Genomic DNA, 17,951 nt, shown 5'->3' with positions numbered 1-17,951 from the left:
GGAACTGCTGGGTACTTATTCTTGCAGACTTGTGACTCCAGGTCAATATCCCATGCACTGTCAATATTTAGGCCGTGCCACTCGGGCTGTGTATGTATAATTGTTGGTACTGTGTTTTGTACCTTGGTCCTGGAGGAATGCTGTTTTGTTTGGCAGTATCGTGTGTATTTTTGACAATTCGACTTGAACTTGAAAGTGCATTGCTTTTTATTTTAAGGTTAGCTTTGTGGAATCACTGAATCAAATCAGCAAACCTCAAGTTTGTCAGTACAAACTTGTAAATATTATGTGATTATACTGTCAGTGACCACTTTATTAGATACATCTGCTCGTTAATGCAAATACCTATCAACCTATCTCGTGTGGCAGCAACTCACTGCATAAAAGCATGCATACATGGTCAAGAGGTTCAGTTGTTCAGCCCAAACATCAGAATAGGGAAGAATTGTGATCTCAGTGACTTTGACTGTGGAATGATTTTTGGTACCAGGTGGAGTGATTTAAGTATTTCAGAAATAGCTAATCTTCTGGGATTTACACACAGAACAGTCTCTGACTTCACAGAGAGTGGTGTGAAAAGCAAAGTAATATCTAATGAATGGCAGTTCCGTGGGCTAAAAAGCTTCGTTAATGAGCGATTTCAGAGGAGAATGGCCAGATTGCTTCAAGCTTATAGGAAGGCGACCATAATTCAAATTCCCCAATGTTACAACAGTGGTTTGTAGAGGAGCATCTCTGAACGCAAAAAAAATTTGAACCTTGAAGAGGTTGGGTTATAGCAGCAGAAGAGCATAACTGCATTCTGGCCACTTTATTTGATACAAAAGATAACCAATAAAGTGACCACTGAATGTAGATTTATTTTTTAATGACAGCTAAACAATAATACTTGAATTGCTCAAATGCTTAAATGTGATTTGTCAGAATATTTTGAGCATGATGGTTGCGAACCCAACATTTCTGGATTTCACAGTCAATATTTTTCATAAATGCTTGATAGGTGTTGAGCCTTCTTGCCCCTAGTGCTTCAGAAATTACTTCTGGAGTTATTTTGTTAATTGAGGTCCCATCTTTTAATTGATTGCAGTCCCAGGGTCACATTGGAACATTTTGTAATTTCAGTGACATGGACCAGAAAAGCTGCTTTCAGAGTGGAATCATCTGATAATTTTAAAATAGTAGTTAGTAAAGTAATGTGGGCCATGTACTATAGTGGCATTTCTTTGGTTCGGATGCCAACAAAATATTCTTTTTTTCAACAAAGACATATTTTAATTTTGGTGTTACTAAGTGTTTCACATTTTCTTTTTCCAATTTATAATCTATCACGACCTTGTCTGAAGGCTCTGATGTTTTTTTTCCATTTTATTTGCTGAATAAAGGTATTGGTTAATGATTGGGGAAAATTCATTACTTAAGTTTCTATTGCTTTGTTTGAGGCAAATAGTGAATTAAAATATGACTTCTATCTCACATATGCAGAAGAACAGATCTAAGTTGAAAGGTATGTTTTAAGTCCAGTGTTTTCAGTGTAATTATACATTTTTACCTCCTCTTTACCAATTGTGAAGAAATTTCTCGTGCAATTTGTTTGTATTGGAAAACATTTTTGTATGATCTGTACTGAATTTGAATTGTCACTGTTGTATTACTAACCAAAAGTTCTGAAAAGTTGTGGCATATAAATGCTTGACCTCTTTAAGAGGAAAAAAATGAATAGTTCTGATTTAAAAGAAAACCTCTATAGAGTTAAAATTGTTATATGTAGAAAGGTTAGTTATTGATAAACTTCCCTTTTGGCACCGTCCTTTGCAAGCAACCGCTACCCCTTTACTACCTCCCTGTCCACTGTCGCAGTCGTTAGAGATTGGCGATTAAAACAACAGTATAATACACTGAACATTTGTTCACAATAGTCTTCCTTATATTAAGGAGATCATGCACAGATTACAGACTTCTATGCAGGTCAAGCCAAGACAATGTGGTTCAGATGGTAAACCAAGACACTAGAATTGAAAAATGAATCACCAAGAAGAAAAATTAGAATCTAGGAAGAATGAATTTGATCAGTGGACTATTAGTCAACAAAGGAAGTATGAGCATGGAAACTAGGAATTAGTGAGCAAATGAATAATTTTTGTCTCATTTTTTTCTTAGGGCCTTCTCTTCCTATGGCTACAGTAGATATTAAGAATCCAGAAATTACCAATGTTCGATATAATCCACAAATTAATAATTTTACATATAACAAAGATAAGAAGAAAACAAAAGGTAAAAAGAAGAAATTGACTAAGGCGGACATTGGCACACCAAGTAACTTCCAGTAAGCGTTCTTGTTAGTTCATTACAAACAAATGACTTATTAAAAATTCATTTGTGTGTTACTCTCATTTTTCCAATTGCTCTCTGTGAAATAATGGTTTATCAATTAAAATCTTAAGTTTTCTAACTGAACATTTCAGGCTTGTAAAACTGGAAAGCGATTCTGTGATTCATGCACTGAATAGTTTGTTTTGTATAATTCTCCATTTTTACCTCAAATTTTCTGCTTCCAAAATACTTGCAGCACATTAAACATATGTGAGCATCTTGTTGGTAGTTCCTTAAAAGAATGGTTGATTTATAAAGTTTAAGTTCTTAACATGTATACAGTGAGAGAATTAACAGCATTGTTGTGGATGGCCTTTAAGTCCCTTTCAAACTCATTATTCTCCCTTCCAACATAAAAATTAGCTATGTTGTGTACACAATGAGTTGTATTTCTTTCTATTTTTGCTACTTTTATGTACAACAGTTATATCACTAGATACTGGTACAAAATATCTGCTTCCTTAATGATAACGTGCCACCTTACATTATTTTTAAGAGAAAATTGAAATTAATAATAGTGTAACAAATGACGTACAAATCTCTTGGGCTGTTCATAACTAAGTTCTTTATGTAATTTTTGACTATGGCTTCTCTGGTTAATGGCTGCGGAACACAAAATTATGTCATCTCCAATACTTTAATTTTTTCTTTATATTAAAAGCATAGTTACTTAATCATCTGTGTGGAAATCTCAGTAAAAACAAACCCTTCTTGCAACTTTTATAATTTGTTGTCTAATGAATTATTCCATGGTTTTCTTCTATAATGAGACCCTGGGAAATCTATTTATAAAGTATTTGTAACTGTTTTCTTTAGACATTTGAATAAGGTAAATGTATAATTCTTGATATTTGCAAGTCTTTTAAATGTTACAAAGGAACACAATCATCACACTTAAATCTGAAAATTCGTTGCATTGAAGTTAAGGAAAAGGTGTTATATCTAAATGCTTTGATTGAAACCAATACAAAATAATCCTGTAATTTTTTTTAATTGAAATTTGGATAAGATCTATATTTGTTTTATTTATAGGCATATAGGACATGTTGGCTGGGACCCAAACACGGGTTTTGATGTAAGTAAAAATAGTCTTATTTTGAGGCCACTAGTAGAATAATGAAGGTATTCTACTCTACTTTCAAATAGAAAAAGCACAGTTTTATAAATTTGGTGTGTGCTTCATTGCCAATGTGTACACAAATATGCTGTAATGGTGCTTATCCCTTCCATCCATGAAGTAGTTCATATGGGAAGAATGTTTTGGAAAATGAGATCTGTTGTTACCTGCCATCTGTCTCCATTGCAAGAATTGCAGAATCAGACCCTTACCATTAACTGAGGGGTCTGTAGACCCCAGGTTAAAAAATATTATTGTGCATATATATGAATGTCCTTAAGTTGGGCATTAGTAATCAGGGACAGCTTATACTACTTTGCTTTATTAGTTTTAAATTTCAATTACGAATAAAGCATTACATTTTTATAAAGCTTACTTTCCTATTTATTTGGTTCCTATGGTCCTATCCATATTGCTAATTGTATAGACAGTTACAGGGTGTGATATGTGCATTGAACACGAATATTGTTTGGAAATACAAGCTCAGACTGGGGAAAGAATGAGAATGAAACCAAGTGACATTGCCAGAATGGAATACTTCATATAAAAATCAATCATTGCAAAACTCATCCAAGAATTGGATGAAGAGTTCTAATCATAACTGAGTGAATGCTTCTTGATGATGATCATGCAGTGTAGTTGACCAGAACTTTTTTTTAATCCATATAGCATGTGTTCAGACACTGCCTTCATTGGGACTTGAAATTTATTTCCCTTTATATGCAGTTTCTAACTTTAACTGATGCTGAAGTATTTATGTTGGTTTTGCTTACAGCTGAATAATCTGGATCCGGAATTAAAACATCTGTTTGACATGTGTGGCATTTCTGAGTCACAGCTGAAGGACAAAGAAACATCAAAAATTATATATGATTTTATAGAGAAAAAAGGAGGAGTTGAAGCTGTGAAAAATGAGCTGCGTAGACAGGGTAGGTGAATTTCCACATTTCTTATTCTTTGAGTAAAACTTTGCTTGACATTGAAATTAGTGATGATGAAATCCAAAAGATTAGTTTATTCTTTGAGCTATTTTAAAATTTTTCTTGTGACCTTTGCATTTTTGGGTGCAAAATGATCAAGCAATTTCTTCCAATTCATCTTCAACCTGGGGGGAAAAATTCCCTTCTATTATTGAAGGGAGGAAATTGTTTTCCTACATTCATCATTTTAAACTATTCATTATACATACTGATAGACCTTAATATTTTGGAAATGGTCCAAAGATTTCTGCTTCTGATAACTAGATTTCCATCCTTGATAAAATCCACCATGTATTCTTTAACACTTTAATTCCCTTTTTATAGGATACTGAAATCAAAACAGTAATCTGTGGCCAAACAATTGCTTTTTCAAAATTTATCATGATCTCTCCGCATCTGAATTGAGATTTTTATCATCTTTCCAAATTGTACGTAAATGCCTTTACTTGGAATTCTAAACTCAGGTAATTTCTTACTTCACACCCAGAGAGTGTCATCTGTCAGTATTAAGTCATGTCTGCTACCATTTTGTTCAGTTTATTAATCCTTTGTCATCACTTTGTGGCATTCTTGGCCATCTTTACAATTTGTTAAATACTATAAATGAATATTTCTTCAAACAAAGTCACCTATGTTATGTTTTATGTTGCACTCATAATGTGGTGCAATAACCTATAGAGTTCCTAGAAAGACTAGCCTTTGTTTCTGAGCCTCAAGTGGTATTAGGATGGGTAACTAAATTGGTGATAGATTTTAGACAGTGTGTTAAATGAACGACAAAGTGACAGAACAGTAAAAACTCAGTTAACAGTTGATTAACCTTGAATGCACAAGAGGTTAGATTGGAATAGCTCAGAGGAGTTACAGCAAAAGGCAAGAACAGGCCCATGAAAGGATTTGAAGACCAGGATTAGAATTTTTAGAAATAAGATGTTGCTTTACTGTGAAGTAGACCTGATGAGAGACTACAGGGATAATACTTGAAAGGTACTGCCACAAGTTGAGTTTTGAAGTTCGAGGTAAGAAACTGTCCTAGAATTTTGGGGGTCCAGATAGTCAAATATCTAATTGGAGCCATTGTAGATTAATGAAGTACATAACTTCTGATCCTACAATCTATCCGACATGCCTCTGATATGTTTTCCTTCACTGAGGATTGAAATATTTATGCATTTCACTCTCATTGATCTTTCAATTATGAGTGCAGTTGCTTTTCTGCACAAACTTTATCTGTATAATTTTCTCATGTCTCTCCTTGAGATGCAAATTATTTCATTTATTATGCCAAGCCTTTATTCACACCAAGCAGTTTCCCTTTTTATATGCTAGTAATCCTTAATTCTCCTTACAAAGACCACCCTATTTCTTTGACATTTGCTAATTCCCTTTTATTATCTTCTGTTCATTGCACTTAATATACCTTTACTGATAGTCCTTTGCTCATAATGGGCCATGAAGAAGTATAGTTTAAGAATAACTGAGCAAGAAGAGTTAGTTAACTCCCATTAGAAATAAAAAGTCACAATAGAAAAAATATAATTAAATGAATGCTGGCATTACATTTTTAACATAGATTATCTATTCATTTTGCACTTTCATGCCATGTCATTTATATCCTACCTCTGCTTAGCTTTCTAAAAATATTACTTGGAAAACAGAAGCTTGGTTTGAAATGCTTCCCTGTTTGTTGCTTTTTAATGTACCTTCCTTTAATCTGCTGTTTGAATCAATGGTAGTTTCTGACAGGATATTCACCTTTTTTTTCTGTGAAATATACTTAATTTTGCCTATAAATGAGAAAATGAATTGCTGTAACCTTAGTTCTTTAGAACTAAGTTTATCCATTTGATTATTAACTGATGATTAGCCAACCAGTAGAAGTATACATTTAATAATTTTGAATTGCAAGTTGGCTGTTATAATGAAAAAAGCTTTTTCGTATATTTAACATTAATGAATATATGTTATAACTTTGCTATAGCTGTAACAGTGACCAAACTTCTTATAACAATGACCAAGTTTCATATCCTCAGTGATGAGTGTCATACATAGCTTATAGAATTGGTGTCATTCTGTCTTTGACCCACAGTCAGGGGAAGAGGGTTTCTTTTTCTAGTTGGAGCAATATGCTATACAAAAATGTGGTAACTTTTTAAGTTCGGTCCAGTTTTTATAAATCTCAATGTTTTATTATTTGTCTCCACATACTCCTTCCATTTTAAAGATTAATGTTTGTGCAACCTTGGAGTTTTTGACCACATCCTTCACTTCATTTCATTTTTCAAGATGGTCATATGTCACTCTCTATCCTTGGGGTATAATTCTACATTTAGAGAAATGTAATGAATGATATTATCATTTCCTTGTCTTGTTAAGAAAACAACTTTGATCGTACTTGCTTTTCAAAGCTTTCTTGAATGCTTGCCTTTATTTGCTCTTACCACAAAATAAGTTACATCTTTTCCCTTTTATAGGTTCACAACAGTGGTATGGTATGTAATTGAGCAAAGTGTGCACTTGCAGGTTCCTTTCTGAAACATTGCTGTGTGAACAGAATGCACTAACCATTGAAGTTAATTTTGAAGATGCCTGTTTTCCATACCTACTATACGTAAATGTAAAATCTTGCAATTTTGCCAGAATTAAGCATTCTTCATCTTACTCCCCCTCCTCCCCCCATTATGCAGAAATTATCTTCAACTCATGACTTACCAATGCCTTGTTGATGGAGTGTAAGTCTTTAATATGTTGCTCTTGATATACGCTGATAAACAACATAGTAAAATAGTTTCAAAATGGTCCCTAATTTATACGCCAAAATTGATCTGGGTTTTACAATTTTCAAAACTTTCCATGAATTCACTCGATTCTGGAAATTGCAAATGTCACTTCACTCTTTAAGGACGAAGGGAGATAGAAGAAAGAAAATTATAAGCCAGTTAGCCTGACCTCTGTGGCTGGGAAGTTGTTGGAGCCAATTATTAAGGGTGTGGTTTCAGGGTACTAGGAGACACGATAAAAATAGGCCAAAGTCAGTATGGTTTCCTTAAGGGAAAATCTTGCCCAACAAATCTTTTGGAGTCCTTTCAGGAAATAACAGGCAGAATTGACAAAGGAGTATCAATGATATTGTTGAATTGGATTTTCAGAAGGCCTTTGACAAGCTACCTCACATGACGCTGCTTAACAAGATAAAAGCCCATGGTATTACAAAAAAGATACTATCATGGATAGAAGATAGGCTGGCTAGCAAAAGGCAAAGAGTGGAAGTGATGAATTTGTGTCCAAGTTTGTGGATGATACAAAGATCAGTGGAGGGGCAGATCGTGTGAGAAAACAGGGAATCTGCAGAATGACTTGGACAGATTGGGAGAATGGGCAAAGAAATGGCAGATGGAATGTAGTCTAGGGAAGTGTATGGTCCTGTGCTTTGGTAGAAGGAATAAAGGCATAGACTGTTTTGTAAGTGGGCAGAAAATTCAAAAAAATCAGAGGTACAAAGGGACTTGGGAGTTATTGTGCAGGATTCCCTATAGGTTAACTTACAGATAGAGTGGGTGTTACTGAAGGCAAATGCAATATTAGTATTCCTTTCAAGAGGACTAGAATATAAGAGCAAGGATGTGATGCTGAGGGTTTATAATGCATTAGTTAGACTGTACTTGGAGTATTGTGAGCAATTTTGAGCCCTTTAAGAAAAGATAGAAGATAAATATTTTTAAAGTACATAATAAAAACTCTAAATTACAGTAAGAATACTATATGTGTATCACTCAAAAAGAAAAGAGGAAAAAAAATACTAAGGTAGTGTTCATGGGTTAATTGTCCATTCAGAAATCTGATAGAAGAGAGGAAGAAGCTGTTTCTGAAGTGTTGAGCGTGTGCCCTCAGGCTCCTGTATATCCTCATTGGCATCAATGAGATGAGGGCATGTTCTAGTTGATGGGGGTCCTTAATGATGGATGACACCTTTTTGGGGCATCACCTTTTGAAGGTGTTCTGGATGTTGGGGATGCTAGTGCCCTTGATGGAGTTAGCTAAGTTTTTATACCTTTCTGCAGCTTTTTTCAATCCTATGCAGTGGCTACTCCATACCAGACGGTGATGCAAACAAAATACGCTTCACAGTACATATGTAGAAATTTCCTCATTAACATAACGAGGAATGTTTGATGTCTCTGGGCCTATACTCACTGGAGTTTAGAAGAATGAGGAGGGATCTCATTGAAACCCATCGAATATTGAAAGATAAGATAGGGTGAACGTGGAGAGAATGTTTCTTATGGTAGCTGAGTCCAGGACCAGAGGGCACAGCCACAGAATAAAGGACACCCATTTAGAACAGAGGAGGAAATTCCTTTAGAAAGAAGGTTGTGAATCTGTGAAATTTATTGCCATAATAGCTGTGGAGGCCAAGTTATTGAGATTTAAAGCGGAGGTTGATATCTTCATGATTATTAAGGGTGTCAAAGGCTATGGGAGAAGGCAGGAGAATGGGGTTGTGAGGGATAATAAGTCAGCCATGACTGAATGGCAGAGCAGACTCAATTGGTCAAGTGCCGCAATTCTGCTCATATGTCTTATAGTCTTAATGGATTTTTTTTTAATGTTCTTCCCCGTAACAGGAATTTGGATTACCACCTGCTAACTTAATTTAAATTAGTATTTCACCACCATTCAATAATCCACATCTTGGCAGCAATTCTGTATTAAAATACATTAGAGATGTGAAAGCAACTGAAACTGAGTAAACTTTGCTCTTTGGTGATCTGCTGATGTGGCTGATTTTATTACAACTTCATCTCAATGGGAACAACTTGTTCAGATGTGAAGATAAAGATTGCAGAAATTGTTCTGGGTGTTGAGTGACTTTTACATCTTTTACATCATGTTTAGTCATGGATTAGGTGTATTTCCTCCTTCAAAATACAGCAGCAGGAAAAACATGGTGATATGTTAAACCCTGCTGTTGCCGTATCATGTCACCTTCAGGCTGAATTAAAGCATAAACTGTAAATGGAACAAGACGTATTTGATTGCCTTCTGATGTAGCTAACAGTCTTGCTTCCTTCATTTTTTTCATTAGTGCTAGTTCAGTGATCCTGTTAGGGTGCTAAGACAATATTTAGTACTATGCATAGGATCTACAGGGATTAAGACTTACAGTTTGTTAGTGTCTAGATTTTCTTTTATATTTTGAGACTTGATTTAAGAACAACTTCAGTTGTGCTGACTTCTATTGATGATAATACTTTTCGAATTGTTAGCAGACTAGGCCTAGAAAGTTCACTATATTTTGAATTTTACATGCTCAATTTCATTCTCATGTAGACAGCAGTTTAGTCAACACCTTTGGTTCATAAGGTTTAAGTATCTTTTTTCATTTATTTTCCACAACTTGCAGTGATGTTATATCCAAATTGCTGTACTTAGGAGCTCTAATTTGTTGGTTCAAAGTGGAACATGGCCTAATACCTTTTATTTTCAACCTACATGACATCAAGATTGCTGACTTTAATTGTGTGAATAGAATAATAAGTGGATTAATACTAATACCAGTGGTTCATTTGAGTCAGGAGGTACAGCACCCTCTGCTCCAAATTCTGGCATTGTTGTACGTTTCACTCAAAGTTAAAAGAGTGTTTTTGTTAGTTTAACCATCTTGGTAATATGAAACATAACAAGGCAAATGAAATATTCTCTCTATTGTGTCATTTAATATGAAACAAGGTCCAGTTGAAGGCTATTTTTACATTTTTCTGTTTTTCCTTCGCTCCATTTGTGAGGTTTCCTCCGATTAAAAATGTCTGTTGTGCAGTCAACATTGTCTACATTCTGTCAACACTTTAAACTAGTGGACACCAACCTCTTTAAGCCCAAGATCCCCTACCTCAACCTTAGTGAAAGGCAAGATCTACCTACTAAATCGTTTAGAGAAAAAACAGCCAATTTGAGGCCTTTTATTTGGGCTAATTGTATTTGAATTACACAAAATACTTTTGTCAAACTTTCAAATTAATTCAAACAAGAAAGCACTGTAACTAGCATATTTTTCTTTAAGAATATTACAATACTTCACACCTTTAATTCTAAGTTTCATTATTTAATTTTATTTCAACAGGAAAAATAAATGAATAAAAATTGACTCTTGCACTCAGTGTGATGACTGGGACTTAATACTTATTGCTAGTTCCCTGAAATTTGGCTCATAACTACAGGCAGTCTGAGACAGTCTGTGAGGTGTCTGTCAGTAAGACAGCTCCTGTACTTAGATTTAATAATTTCTCATCTGTGAAAATGCAATTTCACATAGATAAGTTGACCCGAAGTGGGCACTGACTTTTAGTGCTATAAAACCAACGCGTACACTGCGCATTGCTGGGACCCCATCAGTAGTAATTGCCACCAGTTTATGAAAGGGGTTGTCATTTTCACAGACATTTTTTAAACTCATTGTAAATATCCTCACCTCTTGTTCTCTCCTTTAATTGCAAAAGAGTGAGGAAGTCCTCCTTTGTTGTAAAATTCTGGAAAGCCATTCTGACAAATACAACAAGCTGAGCTGTTTGCATTACATCCAGGGATTCATCGAACTGTAGTGAAAAATATACACATCCTCTGACAGTGATTCTACCCTCCTTGTCACTGTTGCAGGGCCAAGTGGTATATTATGTATTGCGGTTGTGATGTCGTTTTTGTTTTTAAAGTCATGAAAAACAGTCTCTGCGGTAATGGCCATTGCTTCCTTGAATAAATCGCCATCTGTAAAAGGCTTCTTGTGTTTAGCCAAAAGGTGACTTAAACGAAATGATGCTTCAAATACCAGCCTTATTTTGAGCAGCGTGTTCTGTGAAAAACGATTGCTGGGCCTTTAACCCTGGTTTCAGCTCCTCAACTTTCCTGGCACGAATTGCACTCTTTTGTGGGGGCTGGGGGCGGTGGGGTAGGTGTCTTTAAATCTCTGGTGGTTGGGGTTGTGGTGCCACTCCAGATTCTCTCTCTTAGTCAGTGCTTGTGTTTGGTGGCACAACATACATACACACTTGTCTTTCACCAAGGTAAATAGAAATTCCTCTTCCCATTCTGGATGGAATTTGTACGTTTTCGCCTTCTTTTGGGGAGTCTCCGCCATGCTATCAGAATATCACGAGTGAGTGTTTGCGACAGTCTGTACTCTTATCAAGTGGTCCCCAACCTCTGGGTCGCGAAGAATGCAGCGGTACAGCGGTGACCGGAACGCACCCAGCACATTTTTAAGAAAAAAAGCTGAAATAAACAAGCTAATTAATTAGGTGCTGCCCGGCACGTAAATGTTGCCCCAGATCAGAGGCGATTGTCGATTGTGTCGCCCCTGATCTGGGCCGACATTTACAGGCCAGGCGGCACCTAATTAATTAACTTGTTTATTTTGGCTTTTTTCTTAAAGATATGCTGGGTGGTTGGGGACCACTGTGTATCTAATTTAATTAGTCACTTTGATGCAGCATAAGCTACGCTAAAAACGTAGTTCCATGGCGGGGGTGCTACACACATGCGCGCTGGGCAGAAAGAACGGAACTAAAACCTGCAACCCGGAAACAATTTCTCTTTACAAACAGCTTTGTAGCAAAAGTATTGCTATATAACCATTATCCTAATTAGTATTACTTATTTTTATAATGCTCACATTACAACAGTATTTGTGTATTCATTTTTGATTTTTTTCGGGATCTACTGGGAAAGTCTCAAAGATCGACTGGTCGATCGTGATCGACGGGTTGGCGACCCCTACTTTAAGCTATACACAGATCTGTTTTAACATTAATAATAGAATGTCCCACATAGGATTTCTTTCACACCAAAAGGATACTGTTGGAAGTGACTTGCTACAGACTTTTTTAAAAAAAATGATGCAGTTGTAATTGGATTGAATCGATTAGTTAGTCGTTTTCTTAAATAAATTTCTTTTAAAAAAATACATGCAATGTGGAGAAATAGACTGTCATGTATTTCCTTAGCCTTTGTGCAGCAAAAGCTGAAGGATGGCAAGAAACATTTTCGTCATCGAAGAACAAGATTAAATTCCCTTGATGCATAAGATTTGCCGACCCTTATTATTTTTTAATGTGAATTCCCTGGGTGCTTCTGATTTGCATAATTGGTACAGAGACAATTTGTATTTTAATCTATAAACTTGTTTATTAGGTATCATCAGATTTAAACTTTATTTTAATATATCTCGATAAAAAGTGCTCATGTACCAAGTGTGAATATTATCATGGTCTTGCGCATGCTCTATCACCTTGTAATCCTTATCTACTATGAACAGTGCTAATGTTGTCTGCCACACACTGAACATTGGTGCTGAATCTTACAATTAAATATTTTATAGTTAATGTGAATGTTAGATCTTCAATATTTGTAGAAATATCTCAAACTAGGGTTTTTATACTTTGTGGAGTTAATGGGGTTGTGAATTAACTTCAGTTGTAACTACTTGCAATAGTTGTAAATAAAACTGCATGGCATGCTCTTTGCCAATTAAATTTCATTTTGTCTTGAAGTTGGTAGTAACCTCAGGAGATTCCAAAGCATGTTGACCTTTGCCAATGGTGGTTCTTGGAGACGAAAGTTCCTTTATTAATTTACTGGGTTCACATTGATTTTAATTTTAAAAATAATCCTGGTATCCAGACGAAAAGATGAAAACAACAATTGCTGGGGCATCTGAATAGGTTAGGTGCTAAAATATTAACTGTGGCCTCTTGCCTCTTCTTACCTGCTTATCACCTCCCCCTGGTGCCCCTCTTCTTCCACTCTCCTCTCCTATCAGATTCTTTCGTCTTCAGCCCTTCACCTTTTCAGCCCACCTGGCTTCACCTGCCACCTTCTAGCTATTCTCCTTCCCCTCCACCACCCTTTTATTCTGATGTCTTCTCCTTTCCTTGCCAGTCTTGAAGAAGTGTCTTGGCCTGAGATGTCAGCCGTTTATTCAATGCCATACATACTGCCTGACCTGCTGAATTTCTCCAGCATTTTGTGTGTGTGTGTGTGTGTGTGTGTTGCTTTGGATTTTCAGCATCTGCAGTTTCTTGTGTTTCAGATGTTAACTGTGTTTCAATTCAGTGACCTCATTAGAATTTGAAACACTATGATAAAATAAGTTTTAAGATGAGAGAAAGAAGGAAGGGAAGATGAAAAGCAGGAAGATCTCTGACAGGATAAAAGGCTGAGAAATTATATGACAAAATGGGTGCTATTATTACAATAATTGAACAATTTAAAAATAAAGGAGTGATAAATGGGGACGCCAAAGTCATTGCATAAAATTGTTGAACTTGATAGTCTGAAGACTCTTCTTGGTGTGCATGCCCAAACAATGTGGTGTCATTATTTCAAGAGAAATTGACAAATTGCCTATTGGTAGGATTCGTGGCAGACAATCTAGTAAGAAACAAAAAGTGTGTGGCATTATAATTGATTTGATTTTCTCAAAATGCACTAAATAATCAACTTGAAGTTAAGGAAAGATTGTCAGTGTTTAACTCTGAGGTGTATTTGAGAAAGACCAGTAAGGTAAAGCATTCGGTGTGGTCTGCCTGGATCTTAGCAAAGTGTTGGCACGGACCTGTGTACCCAAGTGTTTACAATTATAAAAGCTCATCATATATAAAGGAGAACAGCAAGTTTTATCCAGAACTGTCACAGTGGTAGAAAGCAAAAGTTAATGAGCCTGTCTGCTGTGCTTAGTGCTGGCTACCTTTTTGACGTTTATTTCCATGACTAAGATGTTTACAGCTGATACAAAAAGAAAAACTGGTCACCTGGAGAGATAGCAAAGTAATTGCTGAATGACAAGTATAACATGGGATAGCAAACAAGACAAGAGAACACATAATACATGATTAGAACACATATAGAAACAGTCCAGAATATAAATCTCCAAAGTTTCTGAAGGTAGCAGAATGTTTATGATAAAGTGGTTACAGTAGTTTTGGATAAAACATGAATATAAGAAATCTGAGGCTGTATAAAACAATGGACTAGAATGCACCAATGGTAACTATTGTACAAAAAGGACAGAATCATCCTAAAAAGCACCTGGAGGATATTTAGAAGAATGTTGCCAGGGCTGGAGAAGATCATTATGCTCAATTGGCTTTGCTATTTCCTTTTGAACAATGGAGGCTAAGGAAGATTGAATACACATAAGTCACTGCAATAGGCCTTAATAGTGAATGGGTAAGAACACCTGATTTGTACGAGTAGTACAGTTGTGTGAAATCAGGTTAGTGGGTTCAATGAGTGGGGACAGAAGAGACTCACTACTGGTAAGTAGGTTAACAATTTATAGGACAAGACAGACACTAAACATTGAGTAAACCCTATGCGTTATACTCGGTTACAGATACTTATCTAAACCAAGCACCTGAAATGGCAGGACAAAACAGACACCAAACGTACACACAGTGGCTAATATTTTTCTAAAGTATGCACTTGGGTCCTCTTTACTGCAGCACAATCCCACTGTTTATTGTATTCGTGGCACCTTCAACTACCTGGTCCACGACAATGCAGAGACCAAAAATTGGGTTCCTCAAGGTTGTCATAACTGGCCCGGGTGGGGATAAGCTCCCACTACCTATTAATTTCTCCCAATGGTGTGCATCTCAACTAGCGTCTGACAACCAAGTCCAGCTCCTGGCCTTCACATGTGGCTTAGCTACTAATCCCAGCAGAATCATTTCTACTGACAGGACAGGGAGCAAAAGCAGGTTATTGGTGCCTTTAAGCTAGTTGCTTGAGGCAGATGGGGTTCAGTTGCCACAGTTGGCAGCTGATCAAGGAAAATTTGATTTCAAACCTCTGCTGTCTTGCAGGAAAAATTCAGAGCTTGAGTCTTTAAGGGCATTCTGCGCTGGGTTCAACACTAACTGATAACTCCTGTGATGCCATTGGTGCCAAACTGTTGGTCTTTGCCGGTCCTTTGGATTCATCAGCTGTGTGGAGAGAGGGAGTCTGGGGAAAACAGCTTGCCTGAACTTCTGTGGCTCACAGTACTGGCAGTGCTGCACCAACAATGTAGATAGCTAGGATGCAATATGCATGGCTAACCACAACCATCTGAAGGCCTCTGGAGCACGAATTAAGACACACAGAATTCAGATTATGAAAAGGATTAGAGGGGTTGTGAAGAAACTTTAACATTACATCCTGAAAGTGAAGTGAGAGCAGAGAAGTGGTCTAAATCTGAATGGCACACTTTTATTTATTGTGGACCTGTTGGGATGTACAAAATGTACAGTAAATTTTAATAAAGACTAGGGAGAGTTGGTGGTGATTGAGGAGTAAACTAGGATATCACAAGTGTGGCCAACGCTCCTGGAAAATAAAAGTGGGGAGATGTGTCTGGTAGAGGTGTTGGGAATTATAAGTAACATGGTGAAGAAGATGGAGGTACTGTACATGCAAAATGTATATTTAAAAAATTCAAGACATAAATTAGTTTTAAAGTTGTTAATACTGAGATGTCTTTGGGGTTCTTTGTTTCCTTGCTGGTAACTATGTTCCAATGTAGTTCAATGAATACTTACAATTTTCTTGGTTTGTTTCAGCTCCGCCACCACCTCCACCTTCCAGAGGAGGCCCACCACCACCACCACCTCCACATAGTTCAGGACCCCCTCCTCCACCACCAGTTCGTGGCAGAGGTGCACCACCTCCCCCACCCCCTTCAAGAGCCCCATCAGTAGCTCCATCTACGGCTCCCCCACCTCCACCACCTTTAAGACCAGGGGTAGGAGCACCACCACCACCACCACCTCCCAGTAGATTATATCCACCCCCTCCACCAATACCATCAGGTCCCCCACCACCACCTCCACCTCCTCATCCTGCATCTGGAGGTGCAGGAGTTCCTGGCCCTCCACCACCACCGCCACCACCTCCACCTCCACCACCTGGCCCCCCACCCCTCCCTACAACACTCGAGAGTGATGCTGTCCCTTCATCTACTGGAAACAAATCTGCTCTTCTGGATCAAATCAGAGAAGGCACTCAATTAAAAAAAGTTGAGCAAAGCAATCGACCAGTTTCTTGCACAGGCAGGGATGCACTGTTAGACCAAATACGACAGGGTATACAACTCAAGACTGTAAGTAAATATTCTGTGTGATCGATTGTAATTGTAACTCCATTATTATTTTGATAAGTACACATATAAAACATAAAATATTTGTAAAGCTTTGTAAATAGAAAAAGACAACTGGAGTGTTTTGCTAATTGATGTTAAATGATTGAATCGGGTTTGAGGGGCTGTTTCACAACACCTGTATTCTTGATAGAAGTTGTGTTCATTTGACTCAAAGTCTTGAATCTTTCTGTTTCAAGATCACCTGGTGTGGTTTGAAAATGTTAGAAACATAGAAAACGTACAGCACAACACAGGCCCTTCGGCCCACAAAGCTGTGCCAAACATGTCCCTACCTTAGAACTACCTAGGCTTTACCCATGGCCCTATCGTTTCCGCTGCCGCCAGCAGCCCATTCCACGCATTCACCACTCTCTGCGTTTAATAAAAAAAAAACAAACAAACTTACCCCTGAAATCTCCTCTGTACCTGCTTCCAAGCACTTAGCCATTTCAGCCCTCGGGAAAAGCCTCTGACTGTTTTACACAATCAGTACCTCTCATTATCTTGTACACCTCTATCAGGTCACCTCTCATCTTCCGTCGCTCCAAGGAGAAAAGGCCGAGTTCACTCAACCTATTCTCATAAGACATGCTCCCCAATCCAGGCAACATCCTTGTAAATCTCCTCTGCACCCTTTCTATGGTTTCCACGTCCTTCCGATACTGAGGCACCCAGAATTGAGCACAGTACTCCAAGTGGGGTCTGACCAAGGTTCTATATATAGCTGCAACATTACCTCTCGGCTCTTAAACTCAGTCCCACGATTGATGAAGGCCAATGCACCGTATGCCTTCTTACCCACAGAGTCAACCTGCATAGCAGTTTTGAGTGTCCTCTAGATTTGGACCCCAAGATCCCTCTGATCCTCCACACTGCCAGAGTCTTACCATTAATGCCATATTCTGACATCATATTTGACCTACCAAAATGAACCACCTCACACTTATCTAGGTTGAACTCCATCTGCCACTTCTTAGCCCAGGTTTGCATCCTATTAATGTCCCACTGTAACCTCTGACAGCCCTCCACACTATCCACAACACCCCCAACCTTTGTGTCATCAGCAAATTTACTAACCCATCCCTCCACTTCCTCATCCAGGTCATTTATAAAAATCACAAAGAGTACAGGTCCCAGAACAGATCCCTGAGGTACACCACTGGTCACTGGCCTCCAGGCAGAATATAATCCATCTAAAACTACTCTTTGCCTTCTGTGGGCAAGCCAGTTCTGGATCCATAAAGCAATATCCTTTTGGATCCCATGCCTCCTTACTTTCTCAATAAGCCTTGCATGGGTTACCTTATCAAAT

General features: G+C 37.4%; 1 protein-coding gene across 1 annotated transcript in view; it reads left to right on the top strand.

Annotated features, from left to right (window-relative positions):
* LOC140202702 (actin nucleation-promoting factor WASL-like) overlaps positions 1-17,951 on the top strand; it is an 87,550-nt gene that overhangs the window by 58,857 nt on the left and 10,742 nt on the right. Inside the window, exons 6-9 of the mRNA XM_072267888.1 lie at positions 2,158-2,323; positions 3,403-3,445; positions 4,263-4,416; positions 16,062-16,600. Of these exons, the coding sequence (XP_072123989.1) occupies positions 2,158-2,323; positions 3,403-3,445; positions 4,263-4,416; positions 16,062-16,600 (902 nt within the window). The remainder of the gene's footprint in view (positions 1-2,157; positions 2,324-3,402; positions 3,446-4,262; positions 4,417-16,061; positions 16,601-17,951) is intronic.

Source organism: Mobula birostris, chromosome 9 (assembly GCF_030028105.1).
Source record: "Mobula birostris isolate sMobBir1 chromosome 9, sMobBir1.hap1, whole genome shotgun sequence".
NCBI lineage: Eukaryota > Metazoa > Chordata > Chondrichthyes > Myliobatiformes > Myliobatidae > Mobula > Mobula birostris.
Note: the sequence above shows the minus strand (reverse complement) of the source record. Positions and strands in the feature narration are given on the sequence as shown.